Source organism: Phytophthora ramorum (genome assembly GCF_020800215.1).
Source record: "Phytophthora ramorum isolate Pr-102 chromosome Unknown Phyram_PR-102_s0010, whole genome shotgun sequence".
NCBI classification, from domain to species: domain Eukaryota; phylum Oomycota; class Peronosporomycetes; order Peronosporales; family Peronosporaceae; genus Phytophthora; species Phytophthora ramorum.
In genome coordinates, this window is record NW_027150656.1 from 349,071 (window position 1) to 376,733 (window position 27,663).

Here is a 27,663-nt window from a genome sequence, read left to right on the forward strand (position 1 = left end):
ACATGTAGACCTCGAGTGGCGGTGAGGTTTGGTTCGACTTCATTCGAGCCATTTTTCCGTTGTGACGAAGTCTCACCCTCTATGTTTAGAGGAGCAGTTGTGGTCGGTCTATTCGGAATAGGGTGGTGACAACGCCCGCTGCTCCACGTCGAAAGTGGCTCGTGGAATTGGAGTGTGGAAGCCTGTGCGATGGAATTCAACTGGGGAGATCCGAAGAAGAACTCGCTGCTCTCGTCCAGGATGATGTATTGACAGCATCGAGCAGAGGACTGTGGAAACAATAATACTAATGTTGCTACTTGGTTCACTGCAGGGCGAAAGCGGAAGTCACGCGGAAAAAGCGGTTGACGAGTGTTAAGTCTACGCTTTCGAATCAACTGCATCCAGCTGCCGAGAACAAACTACGAAGTCTGTTTGTCTGGTGTTAGCTTCGTTACTGGAAGGTGCGGTGTGTATTGATGCACTTTGTGGCTATGCCCCGCAGAGAAGAAAAGGGCTCCCGACTCAGCAAGACATGTGAGCTGTGAGGACGACAATCACCAGAACAACTGTAACAACAACGACTCGCATGAACTCCACAGCCAAGATAGCGGCCGGATAAAATCGGTGCCTCAGTTGCCAAGTGACGATGAGTCCTGCTGCCTCGACACAATTCGCCATGATGCGTTTCCTGTGCCATCTCTTTCGTCCTGCCCCAACAACATGTAAGCCAGATGCATGACTTGTATCAATCGCTACCCACATCGATGATCTACTTACCTTATTCGCATTGAAATGCAGATCTATGTTTGACGAGTTCAGTCTAAACGCAGCTGCCGACGGACTCTTCCATCCAGCCTCAACGATCGAGGCTTTCACGGAGCACGACGCCAAGTATCGCCAGGTAATTCAAGGCACCTCAGAGAAACCCCGGTCCGGACCTCTCCGAGCGCGATCTGGAAGTGAATACCCCCCGTCCAGAGAAAACCATCGACTTCCATCTATTCCCAGTGGTAGAACTAAACGTGATCGGTTGTCGACTCGGCCGGAGCCGAAGCTGCAGCCTGCAGGGAACAGTGGGTCAGCTCCAGCTTCGATGACGACGACCTCGTCGTTATCAAAGCTGCTGGACGTCGATGAGACTAAACGTAGTATGTCAGCTACTCAAAGTGACTCAAACCTCTACGCACCACGGCGCCTGGATATCGTGCCTTCGTCGGCCGATCGGAATGCTTTGGATTTCCTTGAGCACGAGCTTGGAAGTGACAACAACTCGCCGCATCAATCACCGGTTGCAAGCTCTCCGCAAGTTACCCGTGAGCTGGGTAACAACGAAGTTCTCGATGGTGGTGATCCCGTCGTACCACCGCTGAACTTTTCGCTAGCGAAGAAGTTTGAAGAGTTGAAGCGGATAATGAAGTCAAATCGAGAGAAACAAGGCTCTGACCGGCAGCACAATGAGCAGCAACCAGCAGAGCAAGTAGCTGGTGCCGGATCGAAATCTTCCGATAGAAGTGATCAAGGCAAGAAGAGTGCTATTCGTGCCGCGTCCAGTGGCCTTTCAGACACCAAAAAAGCTGGAGAGGCCTCTTCAAACGAGAAGGGTCCGTTGAAGAAGCGGCCGACTCCAGCTGCACGTACCTCGACAGATATGAACAGTGGATCGTCGAGCTCCAAGCGTGTTATGGGGAACCAGGTCTCAGGAACTGCATCTCGAAAGGCGTCTTCCAGAACTGCGATTGTAAGGGCACCACCCAGGGCGAAGAAAGAGATGATAGTGCACAGCGGTGTATCACTCTCAGATTTGAAGGCTGAGCATCGTGAGGCGCTGCAGATGCTCAAGGAACTCGGAGGTCCGGTGGACCCAGACTACCAACTCGCAGATCTCGATGCACCTGTATCTTCTAAAAGCTATCGCGTGGGGAGGACCGACACCAAGATGTCTGGATCCGGTCTTTCGCTTGCTGGAGGCATAATTCACACGAAGCCGTCCAATCAGACGCAGGCTCGCAACTCGACCACGACTCCACCAACCTCCGCAAGCTCAAGCGTAAGCATCGTTACCAAGCTACGCGAGTCGATATCTTCTGGTCGTATTTCAAGTCGCGAGGCTTCACCCAGAACCAGCTCTTCTGACGAAAACGTGGGCAATGGGCGCATGGTCCACGAAGGTGAAGCTTGTAACACACAGGAGAAGACAAGAGGCAGTGATGCTGCACTTTCATCTTCGAACCAGACGCCGGCTAAAGACATCACGAGCAATGTTGCCGTTGCTCTGGCCGAGGCCCAAGTTACTGAAAGACCTGGTGCTGATCCTAGCAGCTTGTCTCCACCGGTGGTAACGCCAAACACAGACACCGCTGACCCGTGGAAACAGTATGACGATGATGATGCCGAGTTGGATGATGGAGATGAAGACAATAACTACGAGATGGAGCACGAGGGCAGCAGTGGTGTGAAGGGAGCTTCAAACACTGACCGATCCGGCGATCGCTACAGCGACGAAGATTTTGAGTCAGACTGGTAACGTCATCGCACACACTTACACATTGGTGGGGCGACACTAGGGGATCAAGACGCTCGAGTGGCGTGGTTGTGATGCATAGACTCTAGAGGTAGTGGCAGCACACTGGGTTTAAAAAGCTCCCGTTAATTTATCGTTTGATTCCGAGGAGCCGACAAACTTGGAAAATAAAGTTGCTACTGCCACAGTTCGTCCTTCTAGGCCTCAAATGCCTCGATAACAAGCCTTTGGCCGATGCGAGCGATGCGCTGTTTGACGGACTCGCCAGGACGGGCCTCCTAAACACCACAAAGTTAATGGAAATCGGCAACACTTGCCATGAAGGTGTGTACAAACATACCTCAGCCGCCGCGGTTAGCTTCACAGGAGCAGGAAGTGGGGTCACATCAATAGAGTTAAAGGTTTGTGACTGCTTCACAGGGGCAGGCAGCGGGGTCTCATAAACAGCGGCAAAGTCTTGTGACTGCTTCACAGGGGCAGGCAGCGGTGTCTCATAAACAGCGGCAAAGTCTTGTGACTGCTTCACAGTAGCAGGCAGCGGGGTCACATACACAGCGGCAAAGTCTTGTTGATCAGCGTAGACGATATTTTCGGTGCCCTCTTGGCGGTGGCGATGGCTGTGCCGGCGACGACGATCCCCACGAGACTCAACGCGGCGAGGGACTGCCTGGCTCTGAGTCGATTCAGCACGGCGGGTCTTTTCCTCCTGGGCAGCGATGACCTGAAGATGCATGTTGTAGATCACCTCAAAGCGCGCACGGTCTTTCCATGGCACCACTTTGCGGTCGCGGAGATGCATGCTTTGTCCAGATTTTTTCTCCAGCTTTCGGAACGACGCGAGGTGAGGAGAGACGTCGAGGAAAGTATCCAGCATCGTACTGGCATCGCTACCAAACGAGGAAAATGCTGGCAGACGTAGCAGTGATTGCAAGTACACGTCGTAAACCTGCATACGCTGCAGATTTTCGGTCTCTTTTTGGCTCGCGGACGCGTGCAGGTGCAATTGCTGTAGCTTGGTCCCAATCGAGCTTGACGGGAACGCAATGTTTTGCATCTTCGAGCCAAATAGCAGTCGCAGTTGCGTATCAAAATTTTGCAGCTCGGCCGTAGACTTGAGAAGTTTCCAGGCACACGAATATTCGAGTATCTGCCATGACATTTCGCCACTACCCACGGATCCATGACCGTAGCTGCGGTAGTCCTCTTGATCGTCTTCTTCCATCACGAGCTCGCGCTCCAGAATCCAAGCCTTCACCGTTATCTCGTAGATGGACTTACCATTCGCATGTACTCGGCCAGAGATGCGTGCAGAAAGGTGCATGTGGTTCATGAACGCGCCAATCTGTGCATTGAGTTCGCCCAGACCCATCGTAGCCGACGAAAGGGATGAATCCTCTTGCGCTGCGATGGCCGCCCGCAGCGCATGCAGCCATTTATCCAGATACGCACGACTGAAAGACGCCTGAGCGTACGCCTGTGAAGGAGGCGCATTTGGATCACTCACGTCGGCACACAGATGATGGTGGTTCTTGCTACCATCCTCAGTGATCTGGAATATGAAGCGTCTCGTTTTCTCGACCGCACTTTTGCTATCACTCAGCAGCTCTCCCAGTTCGTCAGCTGTTGACACGACAGCGCCGCAAAGTTCCAGCTTCCCCTTCCGCTCTTGTTGCATCTCATCATTGAAGAACTCGAGCACGCCAAAAGTTGCATTCAGCTTGAAGAAGCGGCGCGTCCAGACCTTCTTGTGCATGCCAACATGTCCAATCGTCTCCAAGTGGTCCAGGTAGCCCTCCATGGTCGTCCTTCGCTGCTGACACAGTCAATTAGTCCTCACTGCGGGGAAGTTAGCCACCGATACGAGGCAGAATGGGCACGATGCAACACGGAATCGATGTGGTGGTTTCTGCTGGGTATTTCTAACTCTCCGGAAGCTCTGCATCCGTCCGTGGTGGGTTTCACAAAAACCTAATAATAAGAAATCAAACACCTTTAGAAACGAGGCAGTCTTCGTAAATCACTGCGTGATCTTGTCTCGGTACTGATTCAGGACAGTTTGCAGCAGAGCCTTGTTGTCCTTCCCTGCCGTCATTTTCTTGTACTGACTCAAGCTCTTGAGCACCGTCTTGGTCGTGAACGAGACGGTGGGCACGTTACGCTGCAGCACTCGCAACAACAGCTCCGAGAAGCCTTTGGGCGCGTCGTCCGCGTACGAGCAGAACTCGGCGAACCACTCCACCAGCAGCGCGTAGCCCTGTTTGCCCTCGAAGCGCGCGAGCATCTTCTTGCTATCAAAACTCGCGTTGAGCACGAAGAGCGCGTGCACCCGGTCCTCGACGGTCTTGACGCTCTTTCTACACGTTTCTAAAAACGCTTCTAAATGGTCTGGTGATGTGGCGCGCATATTCACGTCGCAGTGCTGCTTCGTGGCGGTCAAAATGACCTCCGAGACCGCGCAGCCGTCGGCCAGCGACGGAGACGCCAAGCTGGAGCTGCGCAGCGGGATGCGCGCGTCGTGCGCGGCCTGCGCGGGCTCCTGGGCCAGCGGCAGTCGACCGAACTGCTGCACGTAGGCTTCCGTGTGCTGGTGGAATTCGGTCACGAGCGCCTTGACGGCCTCGTGCTGCAGGATGAGCAGGTTCTTGAGCAGCTCGACCGAGCTCATGGCAGGATGTTTGTTGTATGGAGGAGAGGTCCTGTAGAAAATCATACCCGACCTGCGGTAGAGAATACGTAGCTGCTGGATGAAGCGAGGTGCTCTATATATGTAGCAGCATTCAATGCTATATTTTGTATGGAGAAGGTTGAAGTTGAACGATATGGCCGATAAGTGTACGGCAACACGCGCAAACAACAAACACATAAGGGGTCCGGCCAAATGCAGTGAGCTGAATAGTACGAAAACCTGTCACATCCAGGGCGACCCTGAAGGCGCGTGCCTCTCTGTAATCATCTGGCTGGCGCGCGCAGGTAGTTGATAAATCCGAGAACATGCCTGTATCATCATGTGAGCTAGCCGCACACCTTGGCAGCTCATTTGCTGATTCCGTTCAGCTTTGAGGAGTTTACTAGGAGAAGTTCCTTCGCACAATAACATCTCGGGTATCGTATGCGTGGGTTTGATAAACGAGTGTAAGACCACATTGAACCGAGTCAAAACATGATATGACTTCAGTGTTCCTACGTTCATGAGGTGACTCTCATATAATACTGCTCGGGCATTTACTCAAATTTGCAGTCCGTCCACAGCACGACAAAGGTTAACAATCTAATTAGTTCAACAAAGTGTACGCAACCGCACCGTCCACTTCACTGCACCACCAAAATCGAACTGGAACGCTACGAACACACGTGTCCTACGGATCCAAACTCCTCGCTGCCACTGCGTGTAAGAATCGCTTAGGGCGTTCCAGTGCTCACTTCTCAAAACACCAACTTGAGCAACTTCAGCTACTCCGCAGTGCATCGAGCCGCAAATCCGATGAAGATCTGCATTCCCAGTATCCTTCAAGCACTTGCTACTATGGTGTTGACTGCGCAACTAGCCTTTGAAGCGGACGCTTTGACAAGCTTTGTCTCGAAGGTCCCGAACGGAGCGAATGTACCTGACGTGCCAGCTATTGGGCATACCGATGGCACAGGCGATTCGGGGGCCACCAATTCGTTTGGCGACGACTTTTCCAGTGCTGGTAACGTGTGGACGAAATCTCTCTGCATGGCTGACAGCGACGGTGATGGTCAGACAAACGGCCAGGAGCTCGGAGATCCGTGCTGTGCGTGGGTCAGACTGACTAACCCCGTAGTGCTCTGGAGCACTGGTGTATCGAACCCGGGAGACGCATCAAAGACTTCCAATCCGAGTTTGTGGGCTAACACCCAGTGCGGCACAACAACGGCCCCTGCAACAACGACTCCTCCTACCACTACTCGTCCCCCGACCACCACGTCTCCACCGTCGACAACCACACCTCCGGCGACTACGAGTCCTCCGATGACAAGTCCTCCAGTAACAACGAGCCCTCCAATGACAACTAGTCCCCCTGTTACGACGCGTCCCCCGACGACCACAAGTCCTCCAGTGACTACCAGTCCTCCTGTTACGACAAGCCCTCCGGTGACTACGTCTCCTCCGACGACCACAAGTCCTCCTGTGACAACCAGTCCCCTGTTACGACGCGTCCCCCGACGACCACAAGTCCTCCGGTGACTACCAGTCCTCCTGCTACGAGCACTCCGGTGACTACTAGTCCCCCAGTGACGACGGCTCCACCCGTTACGACCAGTGCTCCGGTGACCACGGCCCCGCCGAGCACCACGCGCTCCCCAACGACAACTAGTCCACCGGCTACTAGTCGTCCTCCCATCACCACGAGTCCCCCCTCATCGACCCGCCCACCAACTACTACACGCCCTCCGGCTACAACCCGTCCACCGACTACTACTCGTCCCCCCACCACGACGACTCCGCCGAGCACGACTCGTCCTCCGACTACGACTCGCCCCCCGGCCACCACTCGTCCACCTACGACGACGCGTCCTCCGACCAAGACATCGAAGCCAACTGCGAAACCTAGCAACCAGTACAACCAGTACTATCAGCACAAGCCGACGCGCCACTACAAGCCGACGCGCCACTACAAGCCGACGCACCACTACAAGCCGAAAAAATATCACGCCAAACCCAACCAAGCTTATGTGTAGTAGAATTCCGGCGACCGGTAAAAGGCCCTACTGGTATCCAGTCGAGATAAATTTCCACTTCAGTAAATGAATTGCCCTCTCTGCATCTGATACTATTGCGATTAACACCACGTGGGGCTAACAGGAGTTTAATTGGTCTCCCGCAAGCTGGAAAGTGGGACCCACATCCACCGGATGATCCAGCGCGCATACCATGCTTGCCCAGAATACACATTTCCGTACGTGAATATGCACAATCGAGCATGTCCGGTCAGTTGCAGCCACAAACGTCCAATTGACTGCTATAGACTTGCAAGCGCACCCAGCATCGCTGTAGCCCTACTGCCTTGGACGTGAGATACGGTAACAGATCTGCTACAAGCGCTGCTGCCGAGCTAATGCATGTAGTGGTCGCGCAGCTGCGTCAAACATTAATGTGTGTCGGTGGTGTCGATGAGCAAAGTCACTTTGCTAGCGGTTACAGGTGGCCTAATTAATAAGACGTTTTGTATTGAGCAAGTTGAAGTGCACATCGTGCAAAGAACCTTCGGTGATCGGCACCTGCTTAATAAGCAGAGCTGCTCTTTACTCGTAGAAACAAACATATAGCATTTTGTATGCTGTCATCTTGAAGTTGCCGCTTGGCCACTATGGCCGACAAGCATCCGCGTCTCCGCGATATTGCAAAGAGCGACTGGACTCTCGAGTTGCAGAGCAGTTGCGTTACCACGTTGGCCAGTACAACGAAGACATGGGCCGTCGCAACCATCAAGCAATCGTCGCGACCGCTCGTTTTCGAGCCGTTGACGCTTGGCGCGTTCCCGTCTGATTCCACTTATTGGATGGCCCTCCGCCTTTCCAAGCGAGCTGCAGCAACAGTAATGGAGCGCTGCTGTCCTTTGTGTGTGTGCGGATTAACCGGTCGACGAGTTGTGGGATGTCTTATTCGCGGGCTTATTCGGCCGCGCCGTTCGACGTTATCGCGCGGTTGAGACCCAACACACTCAACTCGAGTGTGCGGCTTGCATATCCTTCTCGTGGATAGTCAGGATGGCCAGGATTTGCGATGCTGTGGGGCCTGTTGCAGCTGACTCCGACGCTGCCTATCCACGTCCAGCTTTTATGGCTTCAAGGCCTTTCGCACGCTGCCGGCTATGACGGAGAAGTGATGACCCGGTGACAGGCAAAGTGCGCGACGTTCAATCCCGAGGCCCACGTCGAGGCGCGAGAGCCACACTTGCTCCTTGCAATCAAACAGCTGCAGGTGCTGACTATCTACGCGGGCCTGTCCTGCATGAGCCCCGTCAAAGGGCTCACCAGCTGAGGAGCGCGTCGAGTCAGCTTCGTGTATAGTGTCCACGTGAAATCCCCATCGTGCACTCGACTTTTGCTAGTCATCTCTGCGCAGCCGAAAGCCACCAGCTGGTGGACGGCGCCGAAATGGCAAGGGACATTTACCAGAGCCCGTCCGGATCTCACCAAGCGCGCCGCATGGCAGACTAAGGGCCACACGTGTCAAGGCGCCACATGGTGTGCATCGCGCTCGTGTCATGTCGCTGACATCTTGAGAGCAGCGGAACCCCCTGCAGCTGGGCTGCCTCCGCAACTCGTGCCCGCAGGTGCTAGGTTGGCGCTCCATGTCTCGCCGTATTTGCCCCAAACCGGAGTCGAAAAGCGCACCACCAACCTGCTGCTGCATGTACAAAATCCACTGCATGTGGCCAAAACACCAACCAGCAGCGAAGACCGCCAGCGTTTTTGTCTGCGGCGGTAGACCCGATCTATCCGGTGTTGGGCCTGCGATAGGCCGTTTGCATTGCGCGGAGCACCACGTATACCTGGAAAGGCCTTGGACCGGGCGAAGTAGCGCAGCTTGGTGGTGTGTCTTGCAGCGCTGTCCATTGGAAGCGGAAGCTTCTGGGCTGGCGCCGCCCAGGGCACGCCACCTAACTTGGCATCCGCTCAAAAATTGGGCGGTGTTCATGTTGCACACGTCTGCGAAATGAACGTGGCGGCGAGGCATACAAATGCCAAGTCGCCGGCCGTTGGGAGCTGCTTCTTGACTGTACCACTGTCGAGGCCATAGTGAGACCGAGTACGGCGATCTATTATAAATCACCGGCGCCGTTACGGCGGCAGACTGAAGATGCAGAAGACTCGCGGCGCATTAGTGGCAGGGCGGCGGCTTCCGGCAATGAGGCCGCCGCGCTGTGGTGGCGAGCCCGCGCCCGGTGGCGCAAAATAAATCAGCGCTGGTGGTGCACCGCCACCGAGTGCCGCAGCCTGCTGTTTCGCGCGGCGAGCCCGCGTTTGCAACGCTCGGTGATGCCGCCCTCAAATTTCGCGCGCTGCACTCACACACCTGCTGCTGGCCCGAGCTCACCCACTGCAAGGCTCAGGCCGCTGGAGCGCTCGCTCTGCAGTGCTGCAGCGGAGCTCCAACTCGCACACAAGTTGTCCGTGACACTCGCCGACGAAAAACAGCCGAGTGCAGAAAAGCATCCGAGAGAAAAAGCTCCGAGCCAAATCCTCTGATCGAAGGCGCTGTGACGAATCCGAGAGGGAAAGTCACACTTGGCTCGGATCGCACACCGGGTGTTAGTGAACTCGACTGCCCCCAAGTTCCGGCTGGACACACGGTCATTCACGAATTTGAACTTGAACGCAGAGGCAGGCACCGACCAGCCCACAGATTTGTTTCAGCCTCGCATGGTACCCGGACTCGCCCGAATGGACTTCCCCCAGCCGTGGATCATGACCAGCGACCCCATCCACTTCCGCCAGGACGACAAGCAGGACGACATGAAGCGCCAGCTCAGCAGCTCCAGCCCCGCCATCAACCTGTCCACGGCGTCGACGATGACGACCACCCCGCTGCTCCCGTCCTTCGGCAGCATCAGCCCCGCCAACACCACGACCGCCACCCGATTCCCAGTCGTCGGCAGCAGCCTCCTGGCCCCCTTGAAGCTAGAGTACTGCAGGTTCCACGGCTGCGCCAACTTCGGCAGGATGCAGGGCTACTGCCACGACCACATCCACGGCCGGCCGGCCACCCACCAGACGCAGTTCCAGCAGTCTCCACCCCAGACCCCGTTCATCCAGAGCGTGAACCCGCTCCCGAGCCTCGCGCTCCCGTCCCCGGCTGCCCAGCCGCAATACCTGCCGGCACTGCGGACGGTCGTGCCGACCCGGTCCCGATCGGCCGGAGAGCGCCAGTCGGTCTCCGTATCCGCGTACCCGAGCTACGACAGCTCGATGCAGCCAGGTAGCCCGCTCTACACGACGACCGCGGTGACGTACAACAAGCGGTCTCCCATCTACACCCAGCACACGACGTTCTTGTCGGTGCCGTTAAACAAGAAGCCGCGCGTCCTAGCTAGTCCCACGCCTTCCACCGGCAGCACCAGCAGTTCCAAACCCGTGGCCAAGTGCCGGCGCGACGGGTGCGTGAACGATGCGAGACGGAAGGGCCTCTGTATGGAGCACGGAGGACGCCACTTCTGCAAGATGGCTGGGTGCCAAAAGTGCGCGCACCGAGGTGGGTTCTGCATCTCCCACGGAGGAGGTAGGCGCTGCGCCGTGGCTAGCTGCACCAAGAGCGCGCAGTCCGGCGGCATCTGCTACTCGCACGGAGGCGGCAAGCGGTGCGCCACAGAAGGCTGCACCCACGCAGCTCGTAGCGGAGGCTTCTGCATCAAGCACGGCAAGCAGCAGCAGCAACGCCAGTGCTAGACGGATACAGTATAACAAGTGCGTCATGTAGATCGCATGTATGAAGGAGATATGGTATGAGGCGTAGTGTCCGATGTCGCAGTAAATGGGCCTTCAGAGCCCCTGGAAACAATACATTGTATCACTAGATGTGGCCGTGTTAAACGTCCATCGCTTACAATGCGACGCCGCTCACCCGCCTGTTTGCTTGACTGCAGGTCTACTCGGACGCAGTGCTCTCTGCAACACGCAGTCCAGTTCTTCTTGCGTGTCTTCCAGTGTGCGGTCACAGGTGACCTCGCTAATCGTCTGGCGGCGATTTTTTCCAGTCGTGAACCATCGTATGAGGTCTGCGGAAGCGAGTTCCAGGTCGTCCTGAGCCATGGCCAGCATTCGACGCGTGACTTGCTCGGGAGTTCGCTCTTCCAGCACCTCCAAGGCTGTGGTGAAGTGTACGAGCGTGGTGAGCGCTCCTACTCGGCGGTCTAACTCCCACAACTGCTGGGCCACGTAACGAGGTGGCGAAGCAGCAGTTGAAGAGACCGTGGCATCTGGCAATGACGAACGAGGAAACCCGTCCAGGCAGTAGACAGCGTGAGGCGTGGTCGCTACGAGGGCCTCCAGTGCTCGGAGCGCTTGAAGGCTGCTGGACATGGTACTAAGATCGACAAATCCAACAAAGTGTCGGCGGCAGAAGCATCGCGCCGCTGCCTGGTAGAACGAGAACGGGTGGCCAACCACGCCAAACAAGCGCGGACGAAGGCGAGCGACGACGTCTTGAACGACGCGAGATGAGCCGACAGGGGCATTTTCAAGAAACCCGAGGACTTCCACGGAGATAGACGAAGTGGAAGACGCGGCAAGAGTCTGCAGAAGCTGCGCGAGATCAGAGCTCAGAGTTTGCATCGCTTTGCGTGATTTGATTGCGTCTCTTGTGGACATCGCGTTGTCGTCTCCATCGCTGCCGCTCTCGTCAACATGGACGTGGCCTTGCTCTTCATCAGAATAGTCATCCGAGTCGCCATCGTCCGTCGCTCGGGCTCGGACTGGAACATGCTGCAGGATCAAGAGTTTATGTATAGCGCAACCGACGCGCGCTTCCAGAGCGTGATAAAAGCTCGGCGAGTGAGGTGCTCCCACGACGAGGCAGCGTGGCGCCTGGACGGCTTGCACACGGCGCTCCAATTCGCGAACTCCCGCGAGCTCATCGTCCTTTTGGTGCACGCCTTCATCGTGTCTCAAGTCGAGGACATCGTAGCCGAGAGGAGACACAACATCACGAAGTTGCGGCAGATGCAGCGTGCTCACGCTGCCTACTACAGCCACCACTTGTTTTCGGAAGAAGATCGACGGCAGCTTTGAAGACCCGTTTGACGTCTGCGAGCTAGCCAGATCTAGCTGCGTGATGCTTGGGTGGGCGTCCAAGACGGCAAGCACTTCCTGTGCGACAGGCAAAACCGACGACGAGTTGTGAATCACGAATTGTGGAGCGGCTGCAACGTTCAAGAACTCTTCAGCTTGAGCACGAGTTTGGGGATAGCCGTACAAGAAGAACTTTTCCCGTCCTGTATGAGGTTGAAGCAGCAAGTCTCTCAGTCTTTGCGGCGTCGGCATGTTGAGTAGCGAGCAGTCAATCCAGACGAAGCCTTGAGCCTTGGCAACCGCTTGAAGCAGTTGAAGCTGCTCATTAGCCTCGCACTTGCCCAAAAAGCAGCCGATAACGGGTCCTAGCGCACCGCACAATTCAGAGCGAACTGCGTTACAATCTACACGAGAGCTCGAATCAATCCAGACGCGTTTCACGAGCCCCTTCTTTCGGAAAGCGTGCATCCACGCTGGTACGACGCGTTGACTGTTTTCGCTCACAAACAAAACACTTTGAGGTCGTCCGATTGCCTGCTCCAGCTCCGATGCTTGGATTTCCGACCATGGAAACCCGAGCAGCATGAACTTTTGTGTAATGGTGGAACTTCCAGGCTGAGTACCGAGAACCACGCGCCGGAGGACAGTCAGCAGCAGTGTCGATGGCACGTTCGAACCAGACCGCAGCAAGCTGAGCAACAGTTGAGTCTCACTTGAGTCGTCATTTGAAGTCTTGACTGACGCTACAAACGTGTCAAACGTGAGTAAGCTGAATCCATAGTGCTTCGCAACTTCCGTCCACACGGTGCTAGGCACAAGTCTCTCTTGGTCCTCTACCAGCACAATGTTGGGGTCGAATACTGCGTGAAATAGCCCTTGAAGAGCTCCATCCTTCGCTCGCAGCTCTTGTGGATTGACGGTCGACGTCGACGGAAGCACGACCTGTAATACTGGCACATCGAGCGAGGAAGACTGTCGTGTGATACCGACGTCATTCTTCTGAAGTTCCACATGGACCACAAAGTTGATTTGCCAGTCCGGAGGAGCGTGGGTCTTGAATTCGCGATGAAACCCTGAGCTTTGAGCGAGCTCTTCACAGCCAAACAACACACAGCGACGTCGCCCACCTTCTTTCAAAGTTTTCACGAGATTGGCAACCCCCGAGTCCAATGCTGCGAACTTCTTTAGTTCTGTTGCAACATCCACAAGCTGGTATCGAGCGTCTCGTAGCCGTTCACGAAGAGTGTCAAGCAGTGTGGTGCGTACAGCATCGCTGACTGCAGCCTCCAGAGTAATTGCGACGACCTTGCGCCTTCTGCAAGCGGTTGCTTCCTCGGAGACTCGCTTAACACTCAGGTCGGGTTTCAGACCACGCGCTGGTTGTTGAGCTCCTTGGAGAACTCCCGACTCCTCCTCCAGTCCACGAACTCGATAAGCCACCAGCCATTCTCCTAGCCATCGACAGGCTTGTAGCGGATCCGACAGCTTCTTCTCCAGCAGCTCTTTCAATCCTTGGGTCAAAACCTTCTCAATACTGCTATCACTGGTCCCCGAGACTGCTATCGGCCGTTGAGCAGCTTTGCCACTTAAAACAGCTCCGTTGGGCTGCTTACTTGCCGCTGAAGATGCTGACAATGCATTGCCGAAGAAAAAACGCACCTCGCGAGCTGCACTGGTGCTGGCGTCACTGCCGTGGGTAGCGTTTCGGGTGCCGTCAACGCCAAAACGTGCCCTTAGTGTCCACGGGTGAGTCTCACGCGCACTTATGCTATTGGTAGGACCCATGAGGGCTCGCCAAGCTTTGATGGCGTGTGGACGCGACAGTTCTAAGGCTACAATTTCACCGCTGGTCATGAATCCCAATAGCGTCTCGAAGAAGGCCTTCCCGCGGTGCTCGGCGTAAAAAGCGTCTGCTTGGTCACGAGAAAGCTCCAGACGACGTTGCCGCTCAACTGTAAATCCAAACAAGTTGATCATGCGCATAATATCAGCCACAACGTCCGGTTTGCAGGCTGCATTGGGCTTGATGAGACCCAGAGTAACCTCGACGGCTGGTCCGATCTGTGGGGACCCAGCCAGAGCTTCGTCGCTAGCTTTCCCGAGGTGAAGTCTCGAGTCGAAAGAGAGGAACAAACCGCTCTCGAAGCCCAAGGTTTCGTTGTCTGCTGTTTGGAGCGCTGCCGGAAGTTCCACCGACGGAATCTTCGATGACATTTGGCCTCTGACTGAGTCACGGTAGTAGAGCCTTGCCAGCTCGACGTTCGCTGGGCCCACGGCGGAACGAAGCGTGTAGTTCAAGTCCAAGCCTTCGAGAACGAGGATGTCGACTCCCTTTGCGCCCACCGTTTGGTCCATGAGCTCCACCACGCTCACACAAGCTTGGTCAACAGGGCCCTCATCATACGAGCGTGTGAGTCCACACAGAACAAGAGCTTCTTCACCGGAAAGCGAACAGCCTTCCTTGTTCTCTACGACAATTGCTCGAGTCTCCTTCCCAATGGTTGAAAGCAGGATGTCCTTGCCGGCGGGGAAGTTTGAGTAGAACGAAGGCAGCAGCACAATCGTTGCTCTCTCCAACTGTGGGACAGCCGGTGGAAACAGGAAGAATCGCTCTCGGTGCGTACAACACGCGTGCGAGCTGCTGGCGATCCCGTTTTGAATTGCATTGAGGCCACACAGCGCGCGGAGTGGCCACTGATCATGAGGCACCGACGCTGCGAGAGCTTTCTTGCGAGCGACGACAGGGTCCCAATCACCGGCTAGCTCACTCCATTTCTTAATGGCAGCATTGGCGTCGCCCGCCCCGGGTAGCTTGAGCAACAACGCGAGGCTCGGCCCCTTCGTGACGGCAGTTAAGAAAGTGGCAAAAGCGTGCTCGTCGTCATGGAAGCGCTGCTGGAGTTCGAACGAGAAGAGGTTTCGCACTTCCGCGCGGGCGAAGTGCTTCATACGCCGTTGGACAACCTCGAGACCTTTGTCCTTGATCCGTGAGAGAATGGTGGGGATGATGTGGCCGTTCGGTAGCAAGTACGCGGCTTCAACTGGTGATACGCCTGGGATGGAGGACGAGGGCGCGGCGGTTCCGCCGTCATCCTCCGGTTGGTCGCCACTTGCAGTGAAGTTGAAGTAGCCCGTCGCGATCTCCGGCTTGAGGAACACCACCACGAAGGCATCTCCACTCATGCTGGCCCGGACGACACACGGGTTAGCGAAGGATCCGGACAATGGAGAGACTCGTGAAAGGGACGCGTCGTTTCATTTCCATTGTTTAAATCTGCTACGCTTGACTAGCACCTTGCTTGAATCCCCATCTCGGCGTGTCCGTCAATACAAGTAGTTGAAGGACCTTCCGCACAAGCACTGGATGTGCTCGCAGCCGGAGATCTTGGTGATGCCTACGCCGCAGTTCGGGCACTGCATCCCGCCCACGCTCCTCACCGTCGCCGCGTACTCCACGTCCGACCGGAGATTGGTCGTCTTCCACTGACGCTCGGCCAAGAACAGCGAGTAGGTGGCGAAAGCCGACGGCTGCAGCGCGTCCTTGACGTACTCGATCGGGAATTCCAAGCCGCAGCAATGCGCAGGAACGAGCGAGCGGTCCGTCAGTCCGACAGCGCAACGCTTGGCGACGCACGGCTTGCAGAATACATGACCACACGGCACCGCAAGGAGAATCGACCACCCGTTGATCGGAGTTCCTGGCGCACATCCGACGCTGAAGCAACTCGCGCAGGTCTGGCGTAGTTTTCGCTCACTGGAACTTGACATACCAGGCAGTTTACAGTGACTTGAGGTGGCAGGCAGCTCTCTCTCGCCGGGGGTAGATACGTTGGGTAGTTCACTCCTGCGAAAGCTCCACGTGCCGCACATGGCCCAGATTCCAGAGTGAGCACGGAGCAGGAGTCTACGGTTGTTTGGGACGCGGCAGCAGAACGATGACATGCTACCGTTAAACTTGGCAGCCAACGCCTCGACCAACCTTGCGTGGCCCCCACACCACGACGCCGTTGGTGCACGTTAGCATCTGCGAGAAGGTGCTTCAAGCACGCTACGGCGCCTCCTCTTCGGCTGCTCCAACAGCTTCCAAAGTCTCCGCCACATGGCGAATGCTGTTCAAGTTTTCGTGCGCAGTAAACTCGATAACGTGACCCACGAGACCAGCTGTGGTCCAGGATGGCATGCACCATGGACGCGCGACAGACTCATCTCGCGAAATGAACGTGCCCACACGATTACTCTGCCCGGAACCACCATGGCATTTTAGTGGAGACTGGCAGCGATGAGAGGCACAGTGAGGACATACCACAGCCTCACTTTCAATTTCGCCCGCTCGACCTCGGAGCTTGCTGTCCGTGTGCCATGTACCAGGACCGGTACCCGCAGATCTCGCTCACGGACGAGGAGCGCGCCAAGTATGACCACTCGGCGCGGATCTTCTTGCTGGAGACCATGGCCGAGTGCGCCAAGGTCGACCCGGAACGCATTGACCCAAAGCAGTGGGAATACGTGCGTCGTCGTCAGGCCATGAGCGTCTATCACAGCATCAACGGAACGCCCGACCCAGCGGTGCTGCTCATGCTCGGAACGGGGCTCATTGACGGCTCACTCGAAGATGTCATGAGCGGCCTCTACTGCGATACCACGGAGGATATGCGCACGGCCAAGGTGCTACTCGGGTATTCATTAGCCGGTGTTGCCGTCATGAATGTCAGCGAACGGCGAAGTGCCAAGGACCCCTACCGCTTCGCCGGCATCAAGTGGTGGGCAGCCAAGTCCGTGTGGGGCTTGATGCGAGACCGCGACGTCTTGACGTACGAGCGCATGGGGATGACGGTTGACGCCGACGGAGAGCAATGGGGCTACCATACTCTGCAGTCCATCCGCCGTCCGGAGTGGCCTATGGAAGCGACCCCGGGCATGCAGCGCCAGCATACAGCCACGTGCTACCTGTATCGACCGCGACGGGATCTCAACAAGACCGAGATCTTCCTCTGGGGCTCCATCTACAAGTTCGGCAAGTACCCGGATAAGGTCATCTACTACGGAGTGGCCAGGACATGGCTGAACGTCGTGCACTGCCCGAAGAGCGGCCGTGCCAAGAAGTTCAGCGCCTTGATGGAGCGCGCCAAGAGCCACGGATGGACAGCTACGAGGTTCGTGCACTGTGGATAGATGTTGGTGTCGCCGTCAAGGATCTCATTTATGAGTTGTGCAGTAAATCGTGCCATGTCTGTTCCGAGCAACCGATGCTAGGGAGCTGTCCCGCGTGCGCTGGTTGTCACCAGAGCGTGTGCAAGGACTGTTCGCGTCAGAGGGAAATCTTCGCCCTGGACGCCAAGCAGAAGAAGCCCCCGCGCCGGCTGTTCTGCGTGCTCTGTATCAAGAGCGTGATCGGCAGCGCGCACTGGAGCGTGGACGACCATATCGAGGCGAGCGCCATCGAGTCGGAACCCGAGCTCTCGGTCGACACCATGTCGAGCCTAACCGAGAGCGTGAGCAGCGGACGCAGTGTCAGTGTGCTCAGCGACAACTCAAGAGACCAAATGGCGGACCCATTCCGTCCGCGGGTGGCGACGTCTTCCCCTATGGCGATACCTCCGGTGCGAGGCGCTCAGGGCCCATTGGACCCGGACGCGCAGCTTGTGCTGGACTGGTAGACCAGGGAAACTATTATAATACTCAACACGTATAATGCCAAGAAGGTGAAGGAGCTAATCCTTGACGCACCGCCACAGGTTTCCTCGTTGAAGGGAGCAGTGGATTCCTTTGACTTGTGCTCGCTAGTCCCCACGTCAAAGGACTGATCGCCTGACTGGGTAGCCTTGAACTCTACATTTGGTCTTGCAGTACCTCCTTCCTGGCTTAGTCATCTTGACCGGCCTAAGCGCATTTAAGTCAACCGTAAGAACCTCAGCCAAGGTGGACGCAGTTCTGCTGTACGGATGTGGTTTCCTGGATGATGTCCACATTTGCTGGTCGACCAAAAAAAAAGGCAGACCACAAAAAATGGACAATATTTTATGAGTTCCAAGATGGCGAAGTTGTGTTCGTCGACTGGCGGATCACGCTCAGCGGCGATCGACCCGGGCGCCGACCGCTTCCCGTTCTGCGTCGTATGGTCACCGCTGCCCGTCATCACGTGGGTGTTGCCTTTCATCGGTCACCTCGGCATCGCCGACTCGAACGGGTAAGCTCACTATCTGAAAACGTTTTATATTGACCCTGGAATTGACAATTACTTTGATACCAGAATTATCCACGATTTTGCAGGCACTAAAACTATCGGCCGAGACAATTTTTTGTTCGGCATCCCGACGCGATACGTGCAATTGGACGTTGCCCAAGACCAAGTGACTCGTTGGGACGAAGCGGTGGCCAAAGGTTCCGCCATTTACGGCAGTCACTCCTACAACTTCTTGTACGTTTGGTAGTTGAAGTTTTCGTGAAAATCGTTGACAATGTTGTGTATTTGCAGTTTGGACAATTGCCACTCGTACGTGGCCGAGTGCCTCACGCAATTCCCATTTAGCGGAGGTGGCCCTTGGAACATGGTGATTCTGTGCTTCTGGGTGTTCGTTCGCGGAAAATACGTCGACGCGCGCGGGTTCTTCAAGACCTGGCTGCCATTTGCAATCATTGCTCTCATTGCGGTGAAACACTACGTGCTGTAGAGAGGATGGCTATCGTTTAACCGAAGATTCATGTGCAGGGTTATTCGGGACACTACAGGATGTTGTACGACAAGGCAATGCAGGAGAAAAAGCAAAGTGTGTATTGTTGAGCTAAGGCAACAATTAAGCAAAGTTTATCACCGCCACGGTGAACACTCCGGCGGCAGTAACGAAGAGTGATTGGGTGGGAGCAGGAGCACTGTTAGTGGTGCTCGGAGTGCTGGAACTCTGCGAGCTCGAAGTAGGGGTGGCGGTAGTTGAAGTACTGCCAGTCGTGCTGCTGGCCGGACTGGAAGCAGTCGAGTTGCCGCCCGACGACGACGAGGCTGCTACCTCCTCCGAGGTCTCGCTCGTCTTCGAAACGGACCCAGATGCAGATCCGCAGACGATGCTTGCCCACAGACTTTCATCCGAAGTCTTGGACGCGTCGTCCGGGTGAGAAACGCCGTCGGTCCATTGAACCACCGGGTTGGCGTCCATGTCCCATTCGCAGCACGGGTCCCCAAGCTCCTGACCGTTGGTCTGTCCGTCTCCATCAGTGTCAGCCATGCAAAGCTCGACAGTCCACTTGTTTCCAGCCTCCGAAAAAGCATCGCCGAAAGCGTTCGTAGCAGCTGAATCACCCGTGCCGTCGGGGTGTCCAATGGCAGGCGTGTCAGGCACGTTGCCTCCATTCGGAAGCATCGCCACAAACTCAAGCGAGGCTTCAGACTCCGGGGCAAACAGCATTGATCCCGCCAGCACAGTGAGGAAACGGAGGGTGTTGGGGGTAGTGACCTTCATGGCAATGGTGCCGCTCAATAGGATTGAAGTTGCCGGGTTTTGTTTGTGGTGAGTTGCTCCGAGCGGGAGGTTTGAGGAATGAAACGTGGAATGCTGCAGCACGCGCCCAACCCGTCGTCGATTCGGGCTAGAGCACTGTTGGTCGTGAGTTCGGTGGTGCAGCACCGCGGAATTGATGAAATTCGGGTGGTGTCGTACTCGAACTATTCGAGCTTAAAACGACATCACTGAAATGCGCACGCTCATCCCGGAACGCAACGTTGCTTGTAGACGCATCCGATTGCATGAACGGTACAACACGAAATACTTGCTGGAGCTTTCTGGTACGAGCACGCGCATTCTGAACGTCTCACTTATCAAGACTGCTCGGTACTGGTTGGTGGCTCCGACTAACTCGATGTACTACGAACTATGTGCTAGAATGCACAAATGCAAGCTTTGCCCTCTTAAAAAGTAAAGGGTGAGTAATGATGAGTTGTGCTTGCTCGACTCACGATAATTTTGAGGCAAACCAGCACCTGGCACAGCACAAGGACCCCATCTCAAGGTATCAGTATCAGGGACCCTGGCAATATTTCTGAAGACTGTGGACATATATAAAGTTAATATCCACGCAGTCGTCTTCAGAAATACTGGCGATTTTTTCTCTTGAGAGTTTACTAGCGGTCGGCAAGTGCATTCGGCATCAAGGATGTAAGTTGAGCAATAGCTTTCTGCTCTGGTAGAGGCCTCAACTTATCTTGTACTTCCAAGTATTATTGTAAGCCAAATCATCTTGTTCTTGTTGGTGAAGGCAATGGCGTGTTTGAGTGTACTTACGAAAAACGAAGAGCTTGGCGATCAAGGAGTATCATTGTCGTAGGACAACTTTATGAAGCCTAGCATGTAGGGCGGGGCTCGTTCCGGTAGTCACTTGTCACTAGCAAAAGATCGTTGACTAGGCAAAGAAAGTCATGGCCACAGCAAAAACTCCAGCCGCAGTAGCGAAAAGCGGTTTGGCAACCGAAGCGCCACTCGTGGATGAGCTTGATGAACTCGTGCTGGGCGTGCTGGCGCTTGGAGTAGCGGAGCTTGCGCTGCTTGTCCCCCGAATAGTGTTTCGGCTGCTCTCACTGGAAGAGCTTGGACTGCCAACTTCCACATCCGAGCTGCTTGAGCCCGAGGTGCTTGTGCTGCCGGTGGCGCTGGAGTTAAAACTGTTCGAGCTGGACATGCTTGCGCTGTGCATATGAGAGCTGCCGCTATCGCCACTTTCCGTGTTGGAGCTCGAGCCAGCCGCACCTTCGGAGGAAGTGGCAGGACTCTGCGTGCTGGTCTCACTCGTTTCGCTCGTCTCACTCGGGGCGCTGGTGGCACCAGAGCCATTTGACGCACCCTCCGATCCTGTGGAGGCTGCAGTCGCCGAGCTGTCAGTCGTGGTAGTCGACTCAGTTGTCGAAGCACCACAGAGATTCGCCCACAGAGTTGGGTCGGACGTCTTCGATGCATCATCGGGATGCGAGACGCCGGTCGTCCATTGAACCACCGGGTTTGTGCTCATATCCCATTCGCAGCACGGGTCACCGAGCTCCTGGCCATTCGTCTGACCATCGCCGTCGGTGTCAGCCTCGCAGAGCTCCTTGGTCCACTTGTTTCCAGCCTCAGAAAAGGCGTCACCGAAGGCGTTCGTGGCGGCCGACTTGCCGGTACCGTCGGGGTGTCCAATGGCAGGCGTGTCGGGCACGTTGCCACCGTTGGGGAGCATTTTCACGAATTTCTTCGATGCATCCGCTTCTGAAGCTAACAGCGCAGCCAGCGCAAGTGCAGTTGCGAGTTGGGCAGTGCTGACGGTCGTGATCTTCATGACTGGTGAAGGAGGTATCGCTTGCAGGAGGAAACGTAGCGACGTAAGCAGCAGTTGCTTGGACAAGAAGGTTTGAGAAATGAGAAGGTCTCTGGTGTATCTGTCCAAGTCGTTCAATGTTATGCTGTAACATTCGGGTGGTGCGATGGTGCCGGTAAATGCCCTTGCTGGATGAATGAGTTACGTTTTGGCGGGCTGTGGCACGCGTTTGCGAAAGATAGTATGCTGCCTCCTGCTGCAAGTCCATTTTGTGAGACGTCCAGAGCGATACTGGATTCAAGTTTGCAAACACCGGCATTGAGTGAAAGCTTGTTGTGCTTGGAATCCAAATTGGATCGTCGCTGAGTGGGGCCACCGTTTGTATTGACAAATCGGTGTTCGGATACCAATATGATACGAAGTGTTGGAGATTGTGGAATATATTTCTGAGGCAAGAACTACAACTACTCGATGCTATTAGTTAGATCGCCCAAGCGACTCCAAAGTGCTGAACAAAGCGAAAAGCAAATGGTTCTGCACAGTTTCAGAGACCCCTTGCGTCGGTATCACTTGCCTACGGTAGGAGTTCAGTCTGCGCTCAAAGCAACCAATATATTTGCGCGCGGGCACGCATGCTGCGAGATGACTAGCAAAGAGGCACGCGAATGAGACTGCGATAGGCACCGCGGCACACGTTAACGAATATGGTTATCAGAACGAGTGTGCTGAGCTCAGAAGACGACAAATGATACTAAACTTCTCGACGCTAGAGATCCGAGAGCATTTGCAAATTGAATTTATAGTTTTTGCTCATTAGTAAAACATCCGTCCGAGACCGTAAGCTCCAGGGCATATCGTCGAAAAGAGGACTCAGCCTCAAGGCGGGGGCTTTTAGGCAAAATTCAGCAAGGCGACTACACTCAACGAGGCGATTGCCACCATCGAGGCGGTTCCAGTGGCTGAGGTGGCAGCAGACGTCGCAGCAATCTTGGTGACATTGGAGCAGTCGATGCTGGCCCACAGACTTTCATTCGAGGTCTTGGAGGCATCACTAGGGTGAGAAACCCCAGAGGACCAGCGGGGCTGTGACCCCACCGTCCATTCGCAGCACGGGTCGCCCAATTCCTTGCCGTTTGATTGTCCGTCGCCATCGGTGTCGGCCTCGCACAGGTCCAGCGTCCAAACCTTTCCTGCATTGTCGAATGCTTTGCCAAAGTCGTTGTTGGCCGACGAGGCGCCCGTGTTGTCCTTGTGGCCGATGGCCGTCGCACCAGGCACGTGGCCTGCGTTCGGGATCAGCTTGACAAACTCCGGTTTTGCATTGACTTCAGGGACGATCAGCGCCACGACAGCGGCAGCAACGAGCAGGAGAGTACTGGGGTTGGTGATCTTCATGGCCGATGGTTCCAGGAACACGAAGGTGAAGCTGGTCTTGTGCTGTTCGTGTCCGTGCCTTTTTGCAAATGAGGAGTTTGGACGCACCTCCGGAACCAGCGGAGGCACACGAAACGGATGTTAACGAACAAGCCGGTTGAACGCTGACTACTGGTAGTCGAAAATTCGGCGCTACTGAAATGCGGTTGTCTTTTTGTTTCAGCAGCCTGGTCCCTGAAAGCTTATTCTGAGCGTGTCCGACGCCCACATCGGCTTGTGTTCGTGCCTGCTGCAACTGGACTCACTTCAAACTGCAACTTGTGAGCACCAAGATGGAACCAAATGCAAACTTCTTGATTTCAACATCAGTTTCAAAACGGGTCTTGCGTTTTGCTTGATCTACATGACGCCTAGCACAATCACGGCACCCACAGTGAGTGCAACGCCCATGAACGGAGCACTCTGGGTAGCAGCTGAATTCGAGACGGTAGTGACACCGGTGCAATTGATGTTGGCCCAAAGACTCTCGTTGGACGTCTTGGAGGCGTCGCTCGGATGCGAGACGCCCGACGTCCATCGAGGTGTCGACCCAACGGTCCATTCACAACACGGGTCGCCTAGCTCCTGGCCGTTGGTCTGGCTGTCTCCGTCGGTGTCTGCCTGGCACAGCCCCGACGTCCACGATTTCCCAGCGTCGGCGAAGGCGTTGCCAAACGCGTTCGTAGCGGAGGATTTCCCAGTGTTGTCCGAGTGGCCGATGGCTGGTGCGTTGGCCACGTTACCACCGTTGGGGATCAGCGCAACGAACTCCTTTGAGGCGTTGGCTTCCGAAGAGAATAGTGCAGCTGCCATGACAACGACAACAAACAAAGAAATCTTCATGGTTTGGGTGCTAGTTTGAAGTGGCTTGCGTCTGTAGAGGCGATTTGAGAAGTGAGCTGACATGTATGTGGTCCAAGGAAAAGAAAGAGACACTTGGTTTTGGTGGTTCAGGCCCCAAGACCGAGCAAGATACGCCGCTGCGGACACTCCGTCGTGGCTCTGGTGCTGACCTCAAATGATGTTTTCTTTGAGACGAGGTGAGCGCCCATCGTCTGTCCACAGCAAACGGCCGACGATCGCCGCTGACCATCGTTGGACTAGGCTACATCCACTGCATCCACTGGAGGCGAGTAGCGCAATGAACGGATGGCGCTGCGAGCTCAATATCCGCAATGCTTTCCTCCTGACGACTTCAACATATATTATCTCACCCACTTTTGGTACTACGCATCACCTCGATTTGCTATTTTGATTGTCTATATTTGTAATTTATTGACGATTCCGCGGGGCGCGCCGCAGCCGCAGAAGTCCATTTGCCTCCAGTATGAACGGAATCGCTCGCTACCTGCTCACCGGCGGCATCGTCCTGGCCTCGATGCAGCTCATCACGGGCCCCATCGCCGACTGGAACGCGCGACGGGAAGGCGCCGAGGTGCGTGCGTCCCCTAAAAGGTCTCAATAAGGACGTATAAGCCGCTAACTGTGCTCTTGTCCAGGCTCTGAAGCTCGCCATGCAGCCGCGCAAGACTGAGGACGAAGAGTAACTCTCGAGAGAGCGAGAGGAAAAAGTCGCCCCTACACAATGACGGGGAGGGACTCCAGTGTTAAATCTACAATGAGCATCGAGCCTTTGTCAATTACTGCGAGTGTTGTGTGTTGGACTTGTTTGGCAGCTTCAGGGACTTGCTCCCTTTCACAGTTGGTGCTCTTCCTCGAAGGCGAAGATGGCGCCGGCGAGCGACTCGGCCTTGGGTTTGGGCGATACCACGTCTGCTTGCCAGAAAGGTTGCTCCGTAGCTAGTGCGTGCTCGTGGAGAGCAGCAGCCGTTGTCTTGCCTGGCAGCAGAAAGAGTTAAACTAGTTCGCTTGAGCATGAAGACTGAGCTACGTACCGATAGATGCCTTCCGGATGGACTCCCAAGGCAGAGGCAGATCTTTGACCACTTTCAGTCCACTTGGGCTGAAGAACACGATCCAGTCGGGTATTTTGCATTCGGCAGGGAACTCGACGTCGTGCACAGCGCACGTCTGGTACACGACCAGCTCTTCCAGCGGGAGGCCGCGCGATCGGAAGCTGTTGGGCAGAGTGTCACGACGCTTATCGCCACACAGGAAAATCATCGGTTTGTCCTTGCAATTTGCAGGCAGGACGCCGTCTTGATGCAAGTACTCGGCCAGCAGGTCCGCCGAGCCGGCGTCGTCGCCTTGGCACACGACCCCGAGCGGCAACAGCTCTCGGGACGTGGCAGCCCCCACAGAAAACACGGGAATGGCTCGCAACTTGTCCAGCACCTGCCGCTTCAGACCCGCATCCAGACCATTGACCACGTTGTCCACGGCAATTGCACTGCGCGGACTCGTGACCAGGATGCCGCTGTAGCGCTCCAAGTGCGTCAGTACATCCAACAGCAGCTCCGAGTTGAGGTACTCGAACGTCAGCACGTCCGTGAAGTGTGCCCCCAATGCGCGGCGACAAGATCCATCCTCAGGGATCTGCTCCAGCGCATTCTTGTACTTGTCATCCGCTGCCTTCAGCAGCAGCACAGACGCAGGCATGACGAACGAGGTGTTCGAATGACGCACATCTGATCCCACGAAATGAAAAATCATACAGTAGCTTACTCCTCTGTAAACCCATACTGTAACATCAACATGCGATCCGATAAGACGGGTTACTATATTATGAGAGGTAACCTACTATAATGCATTTTCAGGTTCATTTCCCGATACAACCGCTTGAGGGAAACATGGCTGAACCCGAGGAAGTGGTGGAGCCGCTGCACCTGGAGCTGGAGGACCGCGAGGTGTACCTGGCCAAGATCCCGGTACGTTTCCGTCTTCTAGTGTCTTTAAACTTGTTCTAGAGTGCTTCTACTGCTGCGATTGATGACTTGTCGGCTCCAGAACTGACGATTATCTGTTGCCACTGGCTGCGTAGACGGCTCTCGGCGCGTCCTGGAAGAACGTGCAAGGTACAGCAAGCTTGTCAGTATCTTATCAATTATAGTGCTAATAGGCGATCTTTATTTATGTGCATATTGCAGAGAGTGAACTGATGCTAGGCTCCATCAAGCTGGAGAAGAAGAGCGCCCTCGGCCGTCGCAAGGTAAACAGCAGATCAATGCTGTCACTGTTGGCACTGCAGCCATTGCTGTTATTGCACTGACTAATATTCTGGCGGTGATTGCTGTAGGGAATGCTGACGGTGAATCCGAGCACGCTGGTGGACGACATCCCGACGGAATACCGCGTGGAGGTCAGCGAGACTCCGCTGAAGCTCAAGGTGTTCTCGCTGGATGGCTCTGGTCGTATGGCGATCGAAGGCACTGTGAAGAACAGCTGCACAGTCATGGCCCAGCGCAACGACCAGTACAGCAAGATGTGCAAGCAGCGGTTGATCAAGTCGATGGTCAAAACGAGGTACGGAGCGCTGAAAAGCGTTTAACGTTGAATTTTGTGATGGCAATCGCTCGATTTTAATTATATGCATACTTGACAGAATTGTGCAGCCGCTGGAGGATTTACCTCGCGTGAAGAAGGCGAGAATCCAGTTCACTATTGAGAAGCCCGATGCGGAGGGTGAAGAGGTGGGTCTCCGGTTGCTTTGGGTGTATATGCATTCGTTTGTTTCTCACTCGTTAGGACTGCGGCTGCCTTTTCGTATTCTCAGGACGATGCCGACTCGAAGCTTCTGGACAGGTCGGACAAGAAGATCAAGATGAGCAAGGTACAACCAAGTTCTTGCAGCTCCCGGTACACCAACTGCCCGTCTAACTAATCTGTGCGCGCACTGTATTTTCGCAGGATGAGCTGAAGAATCTGGTGTTCCATCACTTTGAGGAACGCGATTACTGGCCGCTGAAGGAGCTCAACTACCATTGCCGTCAGCCTGAGGTGCGTAACGCTGTGTCTGTTGCTCAGTTGCGGTGCCTTACTAGTTTTTCACCACCGCCTATCTCTATCGCAATCGATACTGATACACTTCTCTGTTGTGCCCTTTGTCTCTTGCAGTCGTTCCTGAAGGAGGTGCTGAAGGAGATCTGCGTGTACCACCGCAAGGGTCCCAACAAGAGCTGCTACGAGCTGAAGCCGCAGTACAAGGACGGCGTGTCCACGAACGCGTAAAGCAGCAGTCACAGACATCGAGCGTGAGGACGGAAACGAATCACTCTGCGGTCGGCTGGCTGAAGGTGGTAGGTAGCGAGATCGACGTTTGCGCGTGCGTGGCATTCGCGACGTAACTGCTGCTTCCTAATACACTTGAGCTGGCAACATTGCGATCGAATGGCGAGACGCTGGTGCCCCTTCCCATCCTTTCTCTCACGTTACGCTGGTCTTTGGTCCGACGTTGTGATTTGATGGATACAGCAGAGCTTCAAGAATGCACCTCCGACATGGCGAGAGGCGAGGTAGAAAGGGGGCTTCATGCACATGTTTGACCAGGCTGCTGTCGGAGGACGGCTCCTTGTCAGCATTGCGTTCACTTAACATCGATCCGGCCCATTTTCTTAGTCGCCACACCGTCTGTCCGTATGGATCCCTGCATCAAGGCAATGCGGCCTTGATGCACTGCATTCGCCACCAGGAAGCAGGGACATCACTACGCATTCCATGTATCACGGTTTAAGTCGCGGCATTTGGGACACATTCAGTCGGACAGAGCGGTCGGATTAAGAGTCCCCTTCGAATCCGTCGCGAGGTTTTACTCCGCATAC

General features: G+C 55.3%; 13 protein-coding genes across 13 annotated transcripts; 5 read left to right on the forward strand and 8 right to left on the reverse strand.

Annotated features, from left to right (window-relative positions):
- Positions 1 to 189: 189 nt before the first annotated feature.
- On the forward strand, positions 190 to 2,506 carry KRP23_10498 (uncharacterized protein; the record flags this gene model as incomplete). The annotated part of the gene is made up of 4 exons (XM_067880956.1): positions 190 to 245; positions 314 to 408; positions 485 to 704; positions 781 to 2,506. 4 exons carry the CDS (start codon positions 190 to 192, stop codon positions 2,504 to 2,506), a joined length of 2,097 nt encoding a protein of 698 aa, XP_067741246.1.
- Positions 2,507 to 2,700: 194 nt separating this feature from the next.
- Positions 2,701 to 4,301, reverse strand: KRP23_10499 (uncharacterized protein; the record flags this gene model as incomplete). Its single annotated transcript, XM_067880957.1, has 2 exons — positions 2,701 to 2,781; positions 2,844 to 4,301. 2 exons carry the CDS (start codon positions 4,299 to 4,301, stop codon positions 2,701 to 2,703), a joined length of 1,539 nt encoding a protein of 512 aa, XP_067741247.1.
- Positions 4,302 to 4,520: 219 nt separating this feature from the next.
- Positions 4,521 to 5,168, reverse strand: KRP23_10500 (uncharacterized protein; the record flags this gene model as incomplete). Its single annotated transcript, XM_067880958.1, has 1 exon — positions 4,521 to 5,168. One exon carries the CDS (start codon positions 5,166 to 5,168, stop codon positions 4,521 to 4,523), a length of 648 nt encoding a protein of 215 aa, XP_067741248.1.
- A 4,724-nt stretch (positions 5,169 to 9,892) lies between these two features.
- Positions 9,893 to 11,043, forward strand: KRP23_10501 (uncharacterized protein; the record flags this gene model as incomplete). Its single annotated transcript, XM_067880959.1, has 2 exons — positions 9,893 to 10,626; positions 10,998 to 11,043. The coding sequence occupies 2 exons, from the start codon at positions 9,893 to 9,895 to the stop codon at positions 11,041 to 11,043; spliced, it is 780 nt and encodes a 259-aa protein (XP_067741249.1).
- A 43-nt stretch (positions 11,044 to 11,086) lies between these two features.
- KRP23_10502 (Nucleoside diphosphate kinase-like protein 5) lies at positions 11,087 to 16,198 on the reverse strand (the record flags this gene model as incomplete). The annotated part of the gene is made up of 2 exons (XM_067880960.1): positions 11,087 to 15,440; positions 15,603 to 16,198. 2 exons carry the CDS (start codon positions 16,196 to 16,198, stop codon positions 11,087 to 11,089), a joined length of 4,950 nt encoding a protein of 1,649 aa, XP_067741250.1.
- A 417-nt stretch (positions 16,199 to 16,615) lies between these two features.
- On the forward strand, positions 16,616 to 17,913 carry KRP23_10503 (uncharacterized protein; the record flags this gene model as incomplete). Its single annotated transcript, XM_067880961.1, has 2 exons — positions 16,616 to 17,409; positions 17,472 to 17,913. 2 exons carry the CDS (start codon positions 16,616 to 16,618, stop codon positions 17,911 to 17,913), a joined length of 1,236 nt encoding a protein of 411 aa, XP_067741251.1.
- Positions 17,914 to 18,288: 375 nt separating this feature from the next.
- Positions 18,289 to 18,927, forward strand: KRP23_10504 (Transmembrane protein 222; the record flags this gene model as incomplete). The annotated part of the gene is made up of 3 exons (XM_067880962.1): positions 18,289 to 18,443; positions 18,507 to 18,674; positions 18,732 to 18,927. The coding sequence occupies 3 exons, from the start codon at positions 18,289 to 18,291 to the stop codon at positions 18,925 to 18,927; spliced, it is 519 nt and encodes a 172-aa protein (XP_067741252.1).
- Positions 18,928 to 19,050: 123 nt separating this feature from the next.
- On the reverse strand, positions 19,051 to 19,710 carry KRP23_10505 (Temptin; the record flags this gene model as incomplete). The annotated part of the gene is made up of 1 exon (XM_067880963.1): positions 19,051 to 19,710. One exon carries the CDS (start codon positions 19,708 to 19,710, stop codon positions 19,051 to 19,053), a length of 660 nt encoding a protein of 219 aa, XP_067741253.1.
- A 937-nt stretch (positions 19,711 to 20,647) lies between these two features.
- On the reverse strand, positions 20,648 to 21,553 carry KRP23_10506 (Temptin; the record flags this gene model as incomplete). The annotated part of the gene is made up of 1 exon (XM_067880964.1): positions 20,648 to 21,553. One exon carries the CDS (start codon positions 21,551 to 21,553, stop codon positions 20,648 to 20,650), a length of 906 nt encoding a protein of 301 aa, XP_067741254.1.
- Positions 21,554 to 22,423: 870 nt separating this feature from the next.
- On the reverse strand, positions 22,424 to 22,927 carry KRP23_10507 (Temptin; the record flags this gene model as incomplete). Its single annotated transcript, XM_067880966.1, has 1 exon — positions 22,424 to 22,927. The coding sequence occupies one exon, from the start codon at positions 22,925 to 22,927 to the stop codon at positions 22,424 to 22,426; it is 504 nt and encodes a 167-aa protein (XP_067741255.1).
- A 378-nt stretch (positions 22,928 to 23,305) lies between these two features.
- On the reverse strand, positions 23,306 to 23,788 carry KRP23_10508 (Temptin; the record flags this gene model as incomplete). Its single annotated transcript, XM_067880967.1, has 1 exon — positions 23,306 to 23,788. One exon carries the CDS (start codon positions 23,786 to 23,788, stop codon positions 23,306 to 23,308), a length of 483 nt encoding a protein of 160 aa, XP_067741256.1.
- An 853-nt stretch (positions 23,789 to 24,641) lies between these two features.
- On the reverse strand, positions 24,642 to 25,504 carry KRP23_10509 (Uroporphyrinogen-III synthase; the record flags this gene model as incomplete). The annotated part of the gene is made up of 2 exons (XM_067880968.1): positions 24,642 to 24,784; positions 24,841 to 25,504. The coding sequence occupies 2 exons, from the start codon at positions 25,502 to 25,504 to the stop codon at positions 24,642 to 24,644; spliced, it is 807 nt and encodes a 268-aa protein (XP_067741257.1).
- A 191-nt stretch (positions 25,505 to 25,695) lies between these two features.
- Positions 25,696 to 27,073, forward strand: KRP23_10510 (General transcription factor IIF subunit 2; the record flags this gene model as incomplete). The annotated part of the gene is made up of 8 exons (XM_067880969.1): positions 25,696 to 25,773; positions 25,887 to 25,920; positions 25,993 to 26,054; positions 26,142 to 26,368; positions 26,448 to 26,535; positions 26,619 to 26,675; positions 26,753 to 26,842; positions 26,960 to 27,073. 8 exons carry the CDS (start codon positions 25,696 to 25,698, stop codon positions 27,071 to 27,073), a joined length of 750 nt encoding a protein of 249 aa, XP_067741258.1.
- Between the last annotated feature and the right edge of the window lie 590 nt (positions 27,074 to 27,663).